We start from the raw sequence: 18,356 nt of genomic DNA on the forward strand, positions 1-18,356 counted from the left end.
ATCTTTGGTCCACTATATCGATGATTTTAATTCATTCAATTATTATCTATTTATCTATTTAATTGCCTTTTTTTTTTAAAAAATAATTCCAGCCAAGTTTTCTTTACCGATTGCCGGTTGCCCGTGTCATGTAGCAAACACACTCCCAAGACTAGCGGTGCGCCATCTCCAACACCTTTGCATTCAGTTCGGGGTAACCGTTATCTATGTAATATGAAGTCATTCCATGACTCTAGTTGCGGAAAATTCCGCGTATCTTTATTGTATGGACTAGGTTGCGAGGGCCCTAATGTATGGTGCTCGTTGTGAATCACACATTAGCCCCGGCATTTCGTATGGCAACCTTTGTGGATTGAAGTTTGAAGAGACGAGTTTTGTCTTTTTTCCTATTCGTCGTAAAAAAAAGTCTCCGGTCTTGTAAGTTGTTTGATTTACGTGTATTCTTCAGTGTCTCATCTTTCTGGTTGGCTGTAATTCGAGGCGGAAGGAATATTGGCAACTCTATTATGTTGGGGTGGTTAGCCAGGTACGTCGAGGATTCGTCAGTACACGTATCACATGCCATTCAAATATCGCCATCAGTAGCAATACACTCATTCCTTGTATGATTGGGCGGAAGCACCTTGAATGATCTTTATGAAGCTCCTGCTTGGCTAAATAAACTCAGCGACATAGCCACCTGCGCCTCGAATGTGGGGGAAAGTAACCTTTGCGATAAATAACTTTTGAGGGAAATGTCACATGCAAGTATAAAGTAGCCAGGCTCATGTAAAGGTCGAGGGAGTTGGGCAATTGAGTGGCTGAGGAATAAAACCGGCTGCATGCCCGTTCTCGTCCAAGGACTTTCATTCCTCCTCCATGTACAGATCCAAGACCAGCAAACGATCCCGCCTCATGGCTCGATGAGTCAACCAAATCTTGAAAGACGTTGGTAAATATATCTAGATAATAAGAATCAAACTGTGTTATATGATTCATAGCGGCGCTTTATACGCCATCACTTGATTAGATTATCACCGACGGCCTCGGCCTCCCGATGCAAGTCCAATACTCAACCGCGCCCATGTACAGCATCGATGAACATGTCCAACAGCAGACTTGACTTTTTGCAAACATCAAACATCCGTGTACGCAGGCATTGGAGGATTCTCCCACTCACAAACAGCCCAAGTCCAGGCTGCACCAGAATGATAGTTGAAGAACAGCGACATATCATACCCATAATCAGCACGCAAGAACAATTCAGGGTCGGCACTTTTAGCCTTTTCCATTGCCTCCGCGGTCGCACAAGAGAGAAAGTGTTCTCTACGCGGCCCACGAGGTAGATTACTGCCGATATGTTAGTATAGCTACGAGAGAGGAGTGGAGCAGACCATCTTACAGAGCGTTTCCAAGAATACCGTGACAGAGGCTCGGCTCCTTTCTGAGCAATCCCAGCTCCCAGATGGCGTCTTGGCCTTTACTTATTGCGGCATCAATCTGATCATGAAGCTCAGGAAAGTGTGGCCGCATAGCACGAAGAGAGAAGATGAAGCCAGGGGCTCCATGACACCACTGCATGAGGCTTGGGTGGCGGGTTTCGTCAATCTCCTTGGCAATAGGCCAGTTTCCATCTTTTTCGAGGTTTAGCAAAGCCTGAAGCTTGGGGGCAAGCTTTGGCGCAAGAGCGGGAGTAGTGAGAGCCAGCTGCGTAACGATGCCAATATCGCCGTGACCAGCGCCAATGTACTTGTGCTTGTGGAAAGTCCACCCCCCTTCATCTTGGTCCAAACTGTCTGCCAGAATCTTCTGGGAGATTTGAGCAATTGGACCCTCGAGGAGAGCGGCGCTGTCCGGGACGTGGTGGCGTATCAGCCTCAACAAGTAGAGCGTGCCAGCTCTTCCCTGCCATATTTCCGACTCGAATGGATCCTGTTCTGAATCCGGATACGGCCCAACGATGGCCGGAACGTTGGACAAGAAGGCATTGACATGGTTGGTGTCTTTGCTGATACAGGCTTTGAGTGCCTCGTGGGCCAGCTTCTCGCAGCTTATCCCGACTCTGGTGGTGAGTGCAAGTTCTCCACGGTCAGCGTTGAGGTACTGCTCCGCCCAGCGCAAGAGGGTGTGATCCGCAACTTGGACATCAGGGCAGAGTGTGGCGAGTCGAAAGAAGAGAAAGGCAATGCTGGTTGGGCCTCGAATGAAGCCACCGAGTTGCGCCGGATCAGGGTAAGCGGGCAGGGGAGGAGTCGTCTTGAGAATGTGCTCCAGGGACGATTTCATTAGCTGCAGAGGGTCATGATGTAGCGACTGTGGCGGGAGGTTATTTGGTATGTACTTGAGCGCCATGACGACGGCAATCTTGGGCCTTGGTGGTTGGATCTGGAGTAACTATCGAATCACCGTGGAATGTATGATGCTTGATGATGGCGGCTGTTCCCCAATTCTTCTTACCCTGGAGATATCAGGTGGAGGGTTGGTTTAGCACAATGCGGCTAGATCCTGCTAGGTGGCACCTCGGAGGCATCCTCTTGATTCTAATTCCATTGACGTCCAGTTGCCTGTTTGGTAAAGTCAATACATTCATTCAGGCGGTGAATTATAGGGAATTCGAAGTGAGTGTGAATGGATCGAATGCTCCAGCATGTCCGTTTTCGGTGCTGAAGGCTGGTGGTGTTACAAAGTACAAGCTCATGTAGCTTCAGAGCTTACAAAGTTGAGCTCGCCCCACACCACATGCCAATGACGACACCATTTCGCCTCAGCCAAACGGCTCCCCGCGACACGAACTTTGAAGTCATCAGAACAGCATCTCGAACCAACTGAACGCCAGAGACTACGAGCATATCCAAACATTCCATTGCGTCTCCAGTCTTCAGCTCAATCCAAGTTTCTGTCCTTTTCCACAGCACGAGGCGAGCACTGGTGGCGGCTCAATGGCTGAATCACCGCACGGAGAAGAGAAGCTGCGCAGTCGCGTCGTCGATTCCATCAGCAGGAGGGCCGAGAATGCTCTGTAAGCGTGTCCAGCACTCGTCAATCACTCAATCATAGTATCATGGGCGCTGAGAAACTGACGTCCATTAGCAAGGAAGACTACGGGAAGGCGAGGGTCATGGCCTCGGATGCCGTCCAGAGCCAGGCATACCTCTATCCCATCAAGGTGCACATCGAGTCTCCATCTTTAGCAGCATTTCGACCCTAACTAATGGGTTTTGGCAGGGCATCTTCTACTTTCTCGCTCACCGGAGCTTATGGCAGCCGCTGATTGACCGAATCATCCCTTATGGCACACTCACGGTCTCTGTCATTGCTGCCATGTTTACCTTTACGTATCTACCACAGCTTGCAGTTCTTTTGCTCTTCAATGGCCCATTGGCTGTATATTCTACAGTTCTGCTCACGCTCAACGAGAGCTCCATCCTTATCCACATGATTTCCCGCACTTGGATACTCCAGGAAGCACTCATGGACACCTTTGACGGAACACTGGTGTCGAGAAACGCAACGGCCCTTGTCCAACAAGGCCGAGAGGTGAAACCGGGCAGTGATCCCATGAAGAAGCTGGGCAAGGTATTCAAGAAGCGGTTCGACAAAATGAGCCTCACTGCAATGATACGATATGTCATGTACCTGCCTCTTAACTTTATCCCCGTCGTGGGCACCGTCGCCTTTATTTTTCTGCATGGCAGGTGTATCAAAATTCCATGGTACGGAGATTGGCTTGCTAATCATCTAAACAGGTAAAAACAGAGGCAAGGTCGTACACAGTCGAGTATGTTGTTACCACCCTGAATGCTACCATCGAGGTCTGTGCTAACGGTGTAAAGTACTTTACACTCAAGAATTGGTCCGAGTCACAGAGGACACAGTGGCTCAAGGGCCACACTGGAGCTTACGCATCGTACGTTTTATCTCATTGGTATCGTGCAATCCATAGAAGAAATCATCTGCTGATTGTCACGTCCTTATAGCTTTGGTGTCGTCGCAACTCTTTTGGAGATGATCCCAGTGATGTCCATCTTCTTCTCCTACACAAACACCGGTATGGACGCGGCACTGCAAATCCTTTGATCTGATATTGACTTGTTTAGTTGGTGCTGCTCTTTGGGCTGCTGATATCGAACAGCAAAATAACGCCATGGTCAAAGAGACTGCCCCAAATCTCAGGCAGGCAGCCGAGAACGCGAAAGAACTTTAGATTCGTCGTCCGCCGGCCAGGGGCTTGTCCAACACAGTGCTTAATATGTGTCGTATGAACGATGGAGCAACTGCTATCGCAGTGTTTGCTACCGGATATTCAGCCGTTGCTAGGATCATAGCGGTCAACAGATTGGAAGCGCGGTTGAATCGTCTATTTAAGGAGTTTCCGCGCGCACACGTACACCCGAATGGGTTGATATTTGATACTTTGCATCTGTGATAGCCTGAAATAGTGCAAGCGTTCACAAATCACGATGAAAACGCTGCAATATAGGTAGTCAGCATAGAAACAAATCCGGCCGGATCTCGGTATTTCGTGAGACAAGTTTCATACCAGCAACATCGTCCAGGAACATTCTCAGCCGGGGCCGAATCTCCTTTGTGGCAAACCAGGCACCTCGTCTCATACTGTCTTATCCTGATGCATGCTAACATGGTGTCTTACTGGACGGAGGCTTTATTCGTCTCTACTCTTTCGACTCCTCCTCTCAAGCATTGTCTGCACCCGTCGAGTCGGTAGGGACACCAGCCCAAGCCGCCGCGGTCTAAATTAAGTTGAAACACGGAAGGCATAGCTGAACAGGGGGAGCATGGGAAGCAGATTGAAAGATGTTGATTGAGCTCCGGCCTCCCTTCCGCGGCTGACTTGTTTACGGATGTTACACTCGTCTATACCTGCAGGTAGGCTCTTGGAGTGACACGGCCTCATTGTCGTGAAAGGACACAAGACGTCCTGTCATAACGCGAGAAGGCGTGTGCGAGGGAGATGGCGGGAGGCAAACGACCGAGTCTAACAGCCATCTTGGCGAGAGATGGATACTTGCCGGTGCATCGTTCGGCCAAAATGAAGGGGATTGAGGGAGCACCTAATGTCCGACAATACGAACGTGGGAACAGTGTTATCAGCATGGGTTGCTTGTGCTACGATGGCGTACTCGCGGGATTGATGATCTGTTTTGTCCTTTGCGTACGATGATTAGCTGTGTTGTGCTGTTGAAGATGGCAGTGTTGTTCCAAGGCTGCGTACGAACACGGTATGATATGTTGCCATTTACTCACTATTTGATCTTCATATGCAGATATTGATAATGGAAGCAGATGTGAGCCCTCTGATACCCATTGGCCTCTTATACCAGGTACTCAATGCTGTCTTTCAGTTTACCACACAAACGCCTACTCCTGCTTCCGACAGCTCAAAGTTTCATACCGAGTCTAGGATATGAACGGATGTCCCCCCTTCATCACCATCACGGTGTGTCTTCGACACGGATGCCTTGACCTCGGAGCCGTCACACAAAGACGGCTGGACCGCGGTGTTTGCAACCGGTGCATGCAGAGTTGCCCCAGATCTCGGTGCACCCCATCTCTGCCCTCTGCAGGATCTTGCTGCGCGTTGCCGATCATGCACGCACGAGTTCTTAGCCGTGGCGAGTTTTGAGCGGGTTGTGTTGTGTCCACGACAGGGAAAACCCTGTTCGACAAGCTTCGCTCAGTCAACATGCTACTCCCCCTCCTGGCTGGCTTCTTCCACATGAGCCCAGTATGACCGAGACATGGACTCTCGCGAGCATTTCGGAGAGGACTCGGAACAGCTTTCTTGTAACCCGTGGCGATTGCACAGCCTGGAGCCGGTACATGGGATTCGGGAGGGAGGTAGCCGGGAAGAAGAGGCTCAGCGCAGTTTCTATCTCTCAGCTTGGGAGATGTGTGACCTGGCTTTTCGTTGACGGAGGGAATAGGGGAGACTCGCATGGCAGCTGGCAGCTGGCAGACGAGTGTCTTCCCATTTATTAGCCAGATGTTGCGTGTACACCCCCCCTTCTCTCTCTCCTATTTCAAAGGCGGCCGTTCACTTCCCTCTCACTTCTGGGCTTGCCAGCTGCCAAGTCGGAAACGTTCGCGTTGTTTCTTTTCTTTTCTACGGCGCGTCACTTCGCGTTGTTTCTACTCTTCCTTTTCTTCTTCTTCACATTGCATTTCGAAGGAATCATCATTTCTTTTTCGCGCATTGCCTCCGTTCCATTCATTAACCTCGTCGTCTCCCGCGGCACTTGACTCTGCATCTGCGTTTCCTGCATCATATCGTTTGTGACAAGTTGCATTAGGCATTTCCGTCCAATCCTATTCATTGAAGGAAAAGGTGAGCATTTGGTCATTGAACGCGTCACAGAGAGCCTATTGTTTCTGACGATGAATAGCTCCCGTGTCCCCACTCACGATGAGAGCATCCATCCTGTCTGCTGGCCTCGTGCCAGTGGTCGTGATCCTGCTCGCTAGCATCTCTGCAGCTGTGGCTCAGATTGCGGGCGTGGATCATCGCCATGATGGTGATGCTGGCCATTTCAAGGTCTTGGGCCCTCGAGCCGCCAACTATGGTGAGCCCAGCGACTACGGCTACTATCCTCCTCCTCCCTATGGAGAAGAGACTTCGACGGCTTCTGTTACCACTACGACCAAATCTGGCCCTTGTGAGTATGGCCTCGCCTTTTGTTCTCTTCTTTGAGCTAATGGGTTGCTAGACTCTCCCCCTGCTGAGTCTTCCTCGGGCACGGCGTCTAATGTCACCACCAAGACCAAAACGGAGACCTTTTTGACGACTCTGTCTGGTCATTCAGCCAATTCAACCAGCACAAGAGTCTCCTCCAAAAGCGAATCGTCCACCTTTGTGGGAACAGTGACTGCTTCCACCACGGATAATCATCGCTCGTCAGCGGAGACCAAGGTGTCATCAACCACGGAGTCGTCTCTTGGCCAAACAGTCTTGACAATTACCGTGTCGTTGCCTACTACCACATTCGTTACTGCACAGACTGTTCCGATTGAATCTAGCCATACTGGTAATTCCTTCTCCTCAACTGAAGTGACGTCGGCTTCAAGCACTTCATCGGGGACTTTTACCAATTCAACCAAGTCCTCAACCGGTGAGGAATCTGGCACTGTCCGGCCTGTATCATCTACGTCTTCTCCTTCTAGTTCTTCGTCAGCCGTGTTTACAACCTCTCCGTTGCCCTCGACGCTTTCATCGAGCACATCAACAGGAAGGTCATCGTCCATTCAGTTGACTGAGAATGGAACCGTGACGATAACGACGATTGGAATTACCGTGACCAAGCCAGCATCTGAATTACCCACTCAGTCAACCTCATTGGGATCCAATGTGACTTCTCCCATTGGTTCATCTGGTTCAACTGCTTCAGAGAGCTCGTCATCCTCTGGCTCTTTGGTGACCACTGCTTCAAACGGGACACTGACCTTGACATCTGTGGTTACTTCACCCGCCGGTACTACAACGTCGGACCACGGTATCACAAGCGTCGTGAATGGAACTGTCATCACAGTCACCATCTCTGAGGCACCCACCGGTACCACCTCGTCAACAGCCTTGTCCAACACATCGTCCTCTCTTATTAGCGGTTGGCCCTCCTCAAGCGGCCCATCAGTTGCTACTTCGACCTACCGGTTCACCAACTCGACTGTGACCGTATCTCCCTCGAGTATAAGTGGCACAGGATCTCCGTCAACCAGCGTTACCGAAGCTACACTGTCGTTGACACTGACTTTGTCAGGCACCGTATCACCGTCGGCATCTACTGCTCAATCAGGGACGTCTACTCTGCCGGTTACAGGTAACCAGACGTCAGTTACCCTGAGCACGACCACTGGTGTCACGGTAGTTCAGTCCAACGTCACAACAATCTTGCCGACCACATCGGTTTCGTTAAACTCATCTGTGGCAGCATCGGTTACATCTGTGCCTGTGAGTGCGTCGACATCGCAGGTCGGTAACGGCACTGTTGTCTCTACCGTCATCTCGACTATTCAGACGAATGGCTCCGTGGGAAGCACCTCGTCTTCCTCGATTCGTCCAACCGGCACTGGGGCGACTCTGACACTTTCTGGCGAGATTCGGTCGTCTTCAACAGAGACATGGAGCCAGTCTGCATCATGGACCAACACAACATCTACTGTGACTGCGACGGAGGCACCATCGAGCCCTCAGTTTACAGTATCTACTCTTCCGTTTACGCTCAACTTTACCACCATTGTCCAGACGCTGACGGGCACTGCTCCTTCCGGCTCGTCTGTCTCTTCGAGCTCGGGAATACCCACTGCGACCTTGACCTTTTCAAATGTTGTGTCCACTACAGGGTCTCAGCTTCCTGGGAACACAACTTCTGCGGACCAGACATTTTTTACCACTCTCACTACCATCATTTCGGGCTCGGGCTCTGCCAATTCGACGGTGACTGGTCAACCTTCGGGGACTGTTGTGATCATTACCGTTACTCCGGGCGTCTCTTCGACTGGTAATTACTCTGGTAGCTATTCTGCCACTTCAACCGAAGCATCGCAAACCAGTCTCAATGCCACCACGAAGACGGTAACCCTGAGCCAGCCGCCCTTTGGCAATACATCTTTGTCATCCGGAGGGCAAGTCGTGACTACAACAGTCTGGAACACCGCGCCGACAGTGTCGCAGTCAATCATCTCAAGTCATTCAGTGTCCTCCACCTGGAACTTTAGCCAATCAAGCACCCAGGAAACATCTCGCCCATCCGTCACGCAGTCTAACACGACTTGGCTATCGTGGACCAGCGTACCCACAGAGACGCCTGGTTCTGGCAGCCCGCCGTTCCCCACGGCTCGCAATTCCACTGGGACTATATCAGGCACTGTTGTGAATCCCAGTAGCTCGGGTTCAGCAGCGCCCAGTGTGATCACAGTCACCATCAGCCCTCTGCCAGCAACCAATTCTACTTCTGGGTGGAGTTCACAACCGACAACCAGTGCCGGAAGTCTGACGTGGTCGTTTACCAACTCTTTCAACTTGTCTACGATATGGCTCACAACTGGTGCTCCATCGGGCAGTTCGCCATCTGTCTCGGTCATCACAGTCACCAAGTCCAACACTGGCTCGCCAGTCGGAACAGCCAGCTCTATCCCTCTCAGTACCTGGTCTGTCAGCACGACGCAGTCCAACTCGTCTACCCAATGGAGTGGATCGACTTTGCCCGCGCCGTCCTCATCTTGGACAAACACGTCTTCCACACCAGCCTCTTCAACGTTGGTATCAAAGACGGCAACCAGTCCGATCAACGAGACAGCTAGCCCGGTAATCATTACCACCACTGTTACTGGCAAGACCACAGCCCAAACCACCGTCTTCACATCATGGCTGACAACAGGGCCCGGTGGCTCCACAAGCAGCTCCGGCCCAGCAGTGTCTCAGGCCGGCAATTTTACCGTTATAACAGTCATTCAAAACGGAACATCGGTGGTTTTGACAACTGGATCCGCTCTTCCATGGTCGACGACTTCAGTATCTTCTGGAGTTGGCACTTTGTCGACACAAGCACCCAGCAGCGGACCCATTTGGACTAACAGCACACGGGTGTCTCCGTCTTCCACTGCCTCTGCCGTATCCACCACAACGACGACACAGTTGGTTACTGTAATCGTATCTACATTGACGGTAGGAGCTTCTGCCTCTGCTTCGGGATCCAACGCAACGGGGATCGAGAGTACCATTACCAAGACTCTACCGCTGTCCACAGCAGGATCATCGGCTCTTTCTGGTACCATCATCTCATCAACATCCTCTTCATTGGAGACAAATGAGACTCAGATCGTCACGACTGTTATCCAGACGGTACCTGCACCGCCAACGACTGCCACACGCTGGATAAACACCACCATGACGACTGAGCATGAGTCCAGCCAGACTGGTAGCGTACTTATTACAACGCTCTACCTTAACAGCACTACGGCAACGCCTCCTTGCACTCACTCGTGGGTGTATCCGTACCCCAATATCAGCGACAGCACAACCACTTGCACTCGATTCCCAAGCGGCAATACGACAATGACTCGCTGCTGGGCAGTGCCGTTGACAACCGGGGTCCCAGAGTCGTCACTCCACCACACTCCGCTATATACGTCTACCTGCAACACAACTAGCACGGCAAACGGCACCATGATTGGGAACGGAACATTCACCAGTACCACTCGAAGCAGTAAGTAGACCAAGGAGAGAGAAGAGTTGAGTATACGAAAAAGAAAAGCTAACATGATGTGCCCCCCAGACTCGTATCCGTACCCATTCCCGACGACATTTGAGACTTCGACCACGGCAAAGGGCCATGAATCTGGCTCGCGCGGCTTTGCCTATCCCGTGCCAACGGAGCCGGTGCAGGAAGAGCAGCTGCCTCCCAACCCGAGTTACCCCTGGGGTGCCTCGTCGCCGCTGCACCGCCACCAGAACGTGACGAGTTTCACCGACGGCCTGTTGACTCGCGGCGGTGAGCTTGTGGACTGGAGCAAGATGGCAGCGAATCGCCTGCGGGCTCTGTTCAAGAAGACTGTCGATGGTGAAGGTGAGGAATGATATGGAGAAGCTGAGGGTACTCTAATCCTGTTGGATGGAAGAATGAGGCTTGATATATGAAATGTTGGAACGCTAATTATCGTTTGCTTTGATACAATTTTTTATTGTTTTTTTGATGGGAAATGTCATAGGGGGAATTACTAAGGTCATTATGGGGGATATTTATCATGGCATTTTGTGTCTTGGGAGAGGCAGACTACTGTTGTCTGTTATGGAGGTTTGAGAATAGTGTATTGGTAGTGGATTGTGATTGATGAGGACTACATGTAGTTTGAATGCCATGATGGTTTGATGTTGTGATCTCCGTAAAGGGCTCACCTATATCGTGTTTACATGTTGATATAATTGCTTCTTGTGGTTGATGTATGTACAGGCACTGGCATAAGAAGACTGCGATTCAGAGGCAGCCAAGTGCCATTGACGATGAAATGCCAAGTATTAAGTACAGCCACGCTGTATTAAGAAAAGTATTAAACAAATAAATGAAATAAATAAAAAATAAAAAATAGAAACCTGTTGGATACGGTAAGTTGCGCGAGAGATGCAGCGGCGTTACGAGACAATGTGCATACACGAATACCGCCTGTTTACGAGCATCTATCTTGTATGTACTCTGCACAGGGAGCGGGATTGGGGGAGCCACAGGGCGTGTATTCCGTATCTACAGCACTCAGTTGTCGCTGTCAGTGTCAAAGTGTCAGGGCCCTGCTCGCCTGGGACACCCGTAATGCAGTAGCGCCCTTGTCTGGGATCCACGGTGTTACTGTAGGCGTATTGCGTACATACGGGGCAGTGGGACATGACCTACATTAGCATGTCGCTGTACATTTAGGACGACATGTCCGATCCTGGCATGTTTGATGTTTGGTGTTGCACATCAATTCTTCATCAATCATGGAATGTTACAGTGCATGTATCAATACGAGCACATTTGGTAACATGGAATGCTTTCACAATGCTGTCATGCATTGTCTGTATTATTATTTTTTGGTGCAAGAGATGGCATTGATTGATTAGTAGTGCCTGGTAGTTGCTGGTATTTGCCCTATTACCTTATTAAACGAGATGCCGCCCCCCCTTTTTGGATTGACTGAGTTAATATCAACAGCCTACTGTACTGTACATATCCAGCACAGTCAATTATAGTGTTCAATGTTTGCCAGGGGGCGGATAATACGGCTTCTGGGTGTTGATGCAAAGCCTCTTTGGCTGTGCTGGAAGCTGACGTCGCCCTCTGGAAATTGTCGCGTGTGCCGCCATGCCCAATCGGGCAGCTTTCGTATCGGGGAGTCGGCCAGAGGCTTCTCCGAGCTGCGTCAACGCCTGTTCTGGGCCAATCAGGGTCATCCTTTGCCACTGGACCTCTTTTATCTCCCCAGGCCTGGATTCACTGCCCTCCCTTCATAGCCTTTCCTTTGTTTCCTCCCCGCTGTCAAACATTGAACGAATCGACGATAGAAGTCGCATCTTATTTCCATCGTTTTTTCTTCTTTTCCTTGTGATATTCCATCGGTAACAGCACCCGAGATTCACATCCCATCCATCGCCATGCTTTTGAAGCCGCTCGTCTTCGCGGCCGCGGCTGCTGCTTTCGTCATCGTCCCCGAGTTATCCGAAAAGGACGAGAGCATCTTCAAGGCGCTCCCCGTCGAGCCAGAGACCTTCCAGCTCCCCGCCGAAGCCCTGGGCCAGAGCCTCGACGTTCCCTGCAGGCAGTGTCGAGGCCGGGACACGCACCTCAAGTTGGACTTTGCCGTGGAGGATGGATCGAGACTGATGGTCAACGGCTTCGAGCTGTATCCCCATGCCGACCCGTGGCGTGATGATTTGGTCGCCGAGGTGGTGCGAGCCAGCGGCGCCGCCAACGAGCGCACTCTGGGCTACAGCCTCGCCGTCGTGCCCAGGGCCAAGGATGAGGAGCAGAAGCTGGAGTTGGTGGACGTTAAGCTGAGGGTCATTGAGGTCGGCCACCGATTCGTCGACGACATTCCCACGGTCAAGATTGGCCTGATCAAGGCCACCACGGGCGAGATTGTCATCTCCGACATGCAGCTCATAGCCGTTCCCGAGATGCCCTGCCACTCCATGTGGTGCCGCGCCAAGGCTGCGCTCAAGGGCTTTGGCGGCTGCCGCAGGAAGATGCACAAGGGCCCTCACCACGAGCCCATGGTCGGTGCCGAGGAGGGCCACGAGGAGGGCCACCGCCCGCATCACCCTCACCACGACCACAGACCTCACCCTCACCACCACGAGCGCCCTCACCACGGCCACGAGGAGGAGTGGAACTCCCAGCGCGACTGGCGCCGCCTTGTCCTGAGCGTCGCCTCGCACATTGTCCTGCCCGTGTTGATGGGCATCACCGCCGGTGTCGGCGTTGCCTTGTATGTTGTTTCTTCCTACGCCGTAATGTTTTGTGTCCTTGCTAACCTTTGCAATAGCCTCGCCATGTTCATGTGCAGCGTTGTGTACCGTCTGAGCATGTTTATCCGCGGCGCTTCTCCCCGTCGTTCATGGTGCCCTCACCACCGACGCAACGCCACCCAATTCCTCTCTGCCGAGGAAGAGAAGAGGGGTTTGATGGAGGCCGAGGAGGCTCAGGACACCACTCCGGCTCCGGCTACCGAGGAGGAGTCCGTCAGCAAGTAAAGGGGAGGAAAGACGACGTTGTTGATATCATTTTTTTTCCCCATTGCGTTATTCTTATACCTGTGATGAAGTTGCTGGACGACGAGTAGGTAGGTGGACAAGCACCGCCATTATCACCTTTTGAAGCAAAACAAAACCAAAGAAACCAAGAGGTTGGTATTATTTTTTCTTTTATCATGCTGGGGCAAAGATGCGGAGAGTGATGGCACTGCCAGGGGGGGGAATCAAGATATTGCCATACTGTACAACTATCTGACAAGACGATACCGAAGTCGAGGGGCGTTTCCTAGGAAGAAAATGAGCTGATGCTTTGGCATCTTTCTTTCATTAATCCAAGACTGCAACTTTTCCTTTTGTTCACTTTTTTTTAGTCCCAATAAGTTTGACGTCGGTGTTTTTGATGACCAACCAGGTGTGCTCCTCGCCCCAAGTCCCAGTAAATCTTTCGACTTTCTCAAGTAGGCCCTGCTTGTATTATCCCGTACAGAAGAGACAAAAGGACCTCGACGTTTTGACTCCGATCGTTCGGAACCCTCAGCCGCGTGGGGCCGGGCCCGGGATGCTGATCCCCGTGTGGGGAGCTACAAAGGAGGTACGCTGTCGTACAAGCCCACTCTGTCCACTATGGGGGGAAACAAATTGCGTCCAAGGTAGTTCGTGCAGTATATTGGATTACAAAGCTGGGTTCGACCTGTTGCTCTGCTTCTTGTACTTTCTTTTGCATTTGGGGCTTCGATTGCCTTGTTGGGTAATTGGTGGTGGCAGACGTGCATGTGGAGTGACACGGAATTATAGACAGGCGGAGACTGCCGGGTCTCTATCTACCTTAATTTGTAATTTGATGGGGAATTTTGAGGTTGGGGTAGCTTGACTGAATTCACCCGTCGCTTAATTACCACATTGCTAGAATATTCATAGTGTGTACCGAGTTATCTATCCGTATATGTGAAGATTGATTTCTGCCCGGATCAAGAGATTGAGGACTCTGCATCACCACTTTGTTGGAGTTTGTCAAGGACTCGCCGTATTGTGCAGTCTTGTGACCGATGTAGTGTCTCGTGTGCTGTTGCTCAAGGTGGAATTCATTACGTGACGTGGAGTTGCTGGATTGGGGCAACGGTCTGGACTATCTATCCTGTTGCCCATGGGCAATGCAATGCGGGGGGCTTGGATCTAGTCAAGGTCTGTAAAGAATGCACGAGCTTCAATTAGTAATTGGGCATCGGAATTCCCCAGGCTGAAGCTGCTGATCTTGTTAACCTCCGTGCCAAGCTTCACGGTGCCTGTAAATGGTAAACCGCCCACCCTGTTAGACCAAAGCGGCTCTCTGATGTAGCAACCGGCACTTGTTTATCGAGCTATAGAACCCTGTTTTTCTCATTATTAACCTGGCCGATTCCGATCCATCTTTGTCTTTCTCCATTTTGCTCTTTGGTCTGCGGGGGGGCCGAGACACACGTTGTGATTCCCCAAAAAATCCCCTCGTTTTGCGGGCAGCTGTTTTTTCTTGGTCTGCCCCTCACTGTGGGTGGTGCATGGATCCAGCCAACAGACTCCGGTTTCTAGGGAATAACATCTGTCGAACCGAGCTCTCTCTCCTTTCTTTTCACTTTCTTTATTCTTTTTCTCGATTCTTGCTCTGTTAGATTTGTTTCTCTTCTTCACTCGTCCCTACTGTGAACGCTGTGTAGTAATACCTACTAGTACCTAAGCAACAATTCTCTGCAGGCAACATGTGGCAGCCAAGCGACGAATCATCGCCCTCGCCCAACCCCCCTCAAGGCCACAGCAGGACCTTGTCGATGAAGCAGAAGAACCCGGGCCGCTGGTTTGCGCAGACGGTCAAGCTCAAGAAGGACCGCGTGGAGGAATACAAGGCCTGCCACGCCAAGGTCTGGCCCGAGGTGCTGAAGCAGATTAAAGACTGCGGGATTGAAGACTGTGTGTTTTCCCCTGTTGACTAATAGATACCCAGCATAAGGTGCTCTTTGCTGACTTGTGCGTGGTAAACAGACAGTATTTATTATGATGACGAGATGGGCCTGCTCTTTGGCACCTTCAGGTACATTGGCTACGACTACGCGGGAGACATGGAGAAGATGGCGGCGAACCCAAAGGTGCGCGAGTGGTGGAAGATGACGGACGCTATGCAGGAGAGTTTGGTCAAGGGTGCGGTGAGTTCGGAGGCGGGAGAGCCGTCGTGGTGGAGGCCGTTGGAGCAGGTGTTTTTCCAGCCTTGAGAGATCAAATGTTGTAAATAAATGAACAAATGGGAATGGATACAGGTAGGGATAGATGCAGAGGGACTGGTTGATACATACAGGTAGATGGACTTGACCTGGACTTGACGAATGTGTAATTAACCTCGGTCTTTTGGGGCCAAGAACATGACTGCTTGAATGATGCAATACAGAATTGCGCAGAGATGGATTGCTCTATTCTACGGCGATAGTTCTGCGGCATATTATCAATGAGCTGTGTGTTGCACAACGGAGGAAGAAATTCCCGTGATGCCGTCGTTGTTCTCGAGCAAGTTGCTCGCTATACGGGCTATATTTACACCGGAAGCTAGACCCTTGGACGAAATGGGCCAAGGACATGAATAGGTACATGTAGTTCATGGATGTATTTCCCCGGCCTGGCAGGGATCTGACGTCTTTCGATTCGCGTTTGGACATATAACAGCTATTACAAGATGTCATGTCACAATGTGATATTTCGAATCGATATTGTGTCTGTTGTTGTATTGTATACAAGAAAATCCACCAATGGGCGCACTTGGTGCAACATGTCGGATATTCGGCCTATCAACTACAAGATGTCATTCCTCGAACAACCTGTTAAATCTCGGAACATCGGCAGTTGTTTAACTCACGTTTCGGAGATTCCAGTGTGAAACATGGTTTCGTCCCTCGCCATATAAGTGTTTGCAATTCTGACGTCGAATGAGAGGCAAAAGAAACGTTATACCGTCACTTGCATACGGACGCACTGACTGGGAAGCAAACTCAGCGATAGAGTAAAGTTTCACAACTAAAGCCGATAGGAGAATCGACCTCGCCTCCCAAATCTCAAAAGCGATCCCTCCACAATGGTGACAACAGATGGAAAGCGATATAAGGAGAGACGCACCTTCTCTTTCTGCTAGTGACGTGATGTTTAAACCACAGCCTTCATGTTGACGGCAGCACTTGAACCAAACACATCCAGCTTACTATAGGCAAAACAAACAACCCATTCTTCCACCCAAAAGATGCGTCCCTTCGAGCTCACCACTCTCGTCACTTTTCTCTCACTAGCCGTCATCGCCCGAACACTTAATTTCTCGGGAATTTGCGACAACGCTGCGTTCAAGGCCCGCGAGACCCTCAGCACCCCTCGAGGCACATGCCCATCCTTCTTTTATCCCATCCTCCTGCAGATGACGAAATGCGCATTCTACCTCGCTAGCAGGCGTCCAGAGGATGTTCCTGCGTATCCCAGCAATGGGATTCCTTCGCTCCAGCCAGACCCGTCCGACGTGTGTGACTTTTGGAAGTGGGTTTGCGACTCCTCGGTGTCTTGTAAGAATGAGATGACTGACGTGAGGAAATACAGTGTTTACTTGGCGGCGTTTCCCGACCTTGACGAAGAGGCAAAAGAGGATCCTTCGGTCCGCCTCAAGTTTTCCAGACTCAAATACGAAAAGATCTAGAGCATTGTCGGGTAGAGTTATCGTGGACGGACACACACACACACACACACACACACACACACAGAGAGAGAGAGAGAGAGAGAGAGAGAGAGAGAGAGAGAGAGAGAGAGAGAGAGAGAGAGAGCGTATTGGCCTGGAGAGAATGGTTTCGGGATTCTCGTTCATGAAGAGGGGATAGCTATATTACTTCGCCCCTTGTGCCTCGATAATATATGCAATTCGATGGGTACTATGTGTCGGATGCGCAAGATGCCGAGCATATCAATTTGCCACTCGTATGTGATTTCCTTGATTTTTGAACGCAAGGACGTCCAATATCTCGGAATGTCGGCCAATTATAGCTTCTCCTATCAATTATACCCCTTGCTCTTCACCATAGTCGGCGTACAAGCACGAGAATGAATAGATTGGCATTACGTACTGGCAGAAACCGAGTCATGCCAGATATTCATCTCCTATGCGCTCGTATCACATCAACTTGGTTTATTGTAAACTTGTACGCGGCCCAACATGTAGCCCTTATCTTATACGTCTCCATAGGCGTAACATGGAGCCATATCGTAATATTGTTTCTGGGGTTTCTTCTCGCTGGCTGGCCTTCACATCTAGTAAGCCGGTGTTCACGTCGTAGTAAGAATGCCCCCAGTCGGCCTCTTCCGTGTAGGACGCCATGCAAGGTCGGAATAAGAATGTAACATTTGACGTTGAGCCTTGTGGGGCTTGTGCAACTCCACGTCGGGAGGAAGAAGATGTCTCTGAGAGACATGCTCCTTTCTTAGTCTTGAACCTGCATGATGGACATCAAGGTCCCAGGAATGGGCTGTTAACAAGCAAGTATAAGAAGAGACGCATCTCCCGCCTTCAACGACATTTCAATCTGCACTCTCGACAGCAAACACACTCCAGCAACAACACAACGCTCACACACTTACAAACAAACCACTCAAACCATCTTATTTACCCATTCACAATGCGGTTTTCTGAGATTTTCACCTTGGTCGCTTGCCTTGCCACCACTGCAATGGCCGGCGCTGACGACGTTGCCCCCAAGGCCTCGCCCGAGGTGTTGGTATGCGAACATGTTGGGTTTGGAGGACAGTGCAGATACCTCAAGGCTCCTCTAGGCGTGTGCCGTACGTCCCATCGACCTGACAGTACGATTTCATATCATTATTCACTAACAGTGTGCAAAGAAAACGTGCCTGCGGACCTCAATCACAAGGTCTCTTCCGTTGGGCCCAACCAGGCGGCTGGCGTATGCCGCTTCTACGAGTGAGTTCTTCCAGGCTTGTCAAGTAAGAGATGGTGGCTGACATGATGGAATTTAGTGATTTCAATTGCGCGGGCAATAGCTTCATCTCGGCCTTTCCCGGAGTCGGTGACATTGTCTCGGTGTACCCTGCGTTCAATGACAAGATCATCTCGTTCAAGTGCACCAGCATCTAG

General features: G+C 50.7%; 7 protein-coding genes across 7 annotated transcripts; 6 read left to right on the top strand and 1 right to left on the bottom strand.

Moving 5' to 3' along the window:
• Positions 1–1,115: 1,115 nt before the first annotated feature.
• Triagg1_2635 (uncharacterized protein) lies at positions 1,116–2,331 on the bottom strand (the record flags this gene model as incomplete). Its single annotated transcript, XM_062896838.1, has 2 exons — positions 1,116–1,329; positions 1,382–2,331. The coding sequence occupies 2 exons, from the start codon at positions 2,329–2,331 to the stop codon at positions 1,116–1,118; spliced, it is 1,164 nt and encodes a 387-aa protein (XP_062758252.1).
• A 587-nt stretch (positions 2,332–2,918) lies between these two features.
• Triagg1_2636 (uncharacterized protein) lies at positions 2,919–4,183 on the top strand (the record flags this gene model as incomplete). Its single annotated transcript, XM_062896839.1, has 6 exons — positions 2,919–2,998; positions 3,070–3,145; positions 3,205–3,639; positions 3,726–3,886; positions 3,957–4,027; positions 4,077–4,183. 6 exons carry the CDS (start codon positions 2,919–2,921, stop codon positions 4,181–4,183), a joined length of 930 nt encoding a protein of 309 aa, XP_062758253.1.
• Positions 4,184–6,403: 2,220 nt separating this feature from the next.
• On the top strand, positions 6,404–10,570 carry Triagg1_2637 (uncharacterized protein; the record flags this gene model as incomplete). Its single annotated transcript, XM_062896840.1, has 3 exons — positions 6,404–6,653; positions 6,705–10,199; positions 10,269–10,570. The coding sequence occupies 3 exons, from the start codon at positions 6,404–6,406 to the stop codon at positions 10,568–10,570; spliced, it is 4,047 nt and encodes a 1,348-aa protein (XP_062758254.1).
• A 1,548-nt stretch (positions 10,571–12,118) lies between these two features.
• Triagg1_2638 (uncharacterized protein) lies at positions 12,119–13,216 on the top strand (the record flags this gene model as incomplete). The annotated part of the gene is made up of 2 exons (XM_062896841.1): positions 12,119–12,951; positions 13,009–13,216. 2 exons carry the CDS (start codon positions 12,119–12,121, stop codon positions 13,214–13,216), a joined length of 1,041 nt encoding a protein of 346 aa, XP_062758255.1.
• A 1,733-nt stretch (positions 13,217–14,949) lies between these two features.
• Triagg1_2639 (uncharacterized protein) lies at positions 14,950–15,456 on the top strand (the record flags this gene model as incomplete). The annotated part of the gene is made up of 2 exons (XM_062896843.1): positions 14,950–15,157; positions 15,230–15,456. 2 exons carry the CDS (start codon positions 14,950–14,952, stop codon positions 15,454–15,456), a joined length of 435 nt encoding a protein of 144 aa, XP_062758256.1.
• A 1,013-nt stretch (positions 15,457–16,469) lies between these two features.
• On the top strand, positions 16,470–16,910 carry Triagg1_2640 (uncharacterized protein; the record flags this gene model as incomplete). Its single annotated transcript, XM_062896844.1, has 1 exon — positions 16,470–16,910. The coding sequence occupies one exon, from the start codon at positions 16,470–16,472 to the stop codon at positions 16,908–16,910; it is 441 nt and encodes a 146-aa protein (XP_062758257.1).
• A 970-nt stretch (positions 16,911–17,880) lies between these two features.
• Triagg1_2641 (uncharacterized protein) lies at positions 17,881–18,356 on the top strand (the record flags this gene model as incomplete). Its single annotated transcript, XM_062896845.1, has 3 exons — positions 17,881–18,043; positions 18,104–18,182; positions 18,239–18,356. The coding sequence occupies 3 exons, from the start codon at positions 17,881–17,883 to the stop codon at positions 18,354–18,356; spliced, it is 360 nt and encodes a 119-aa protein (XP_062758258.1).

Source organism: Trichoderma aggressivum (assembly GCF_033847375.1).
Source record: "Trichoderma aggressivum f. europaeum strain CBS 100526 chromosome Unknown scaffold_007, whole genome shotgun sequence".
Taxonomy (NCBI): Eukaryota; Fungi; Ascomycota; class Sordariomycetes; order Hypocreales; family Hypocreaceae; genus Trichoderma; species Trichoderma aggressivum.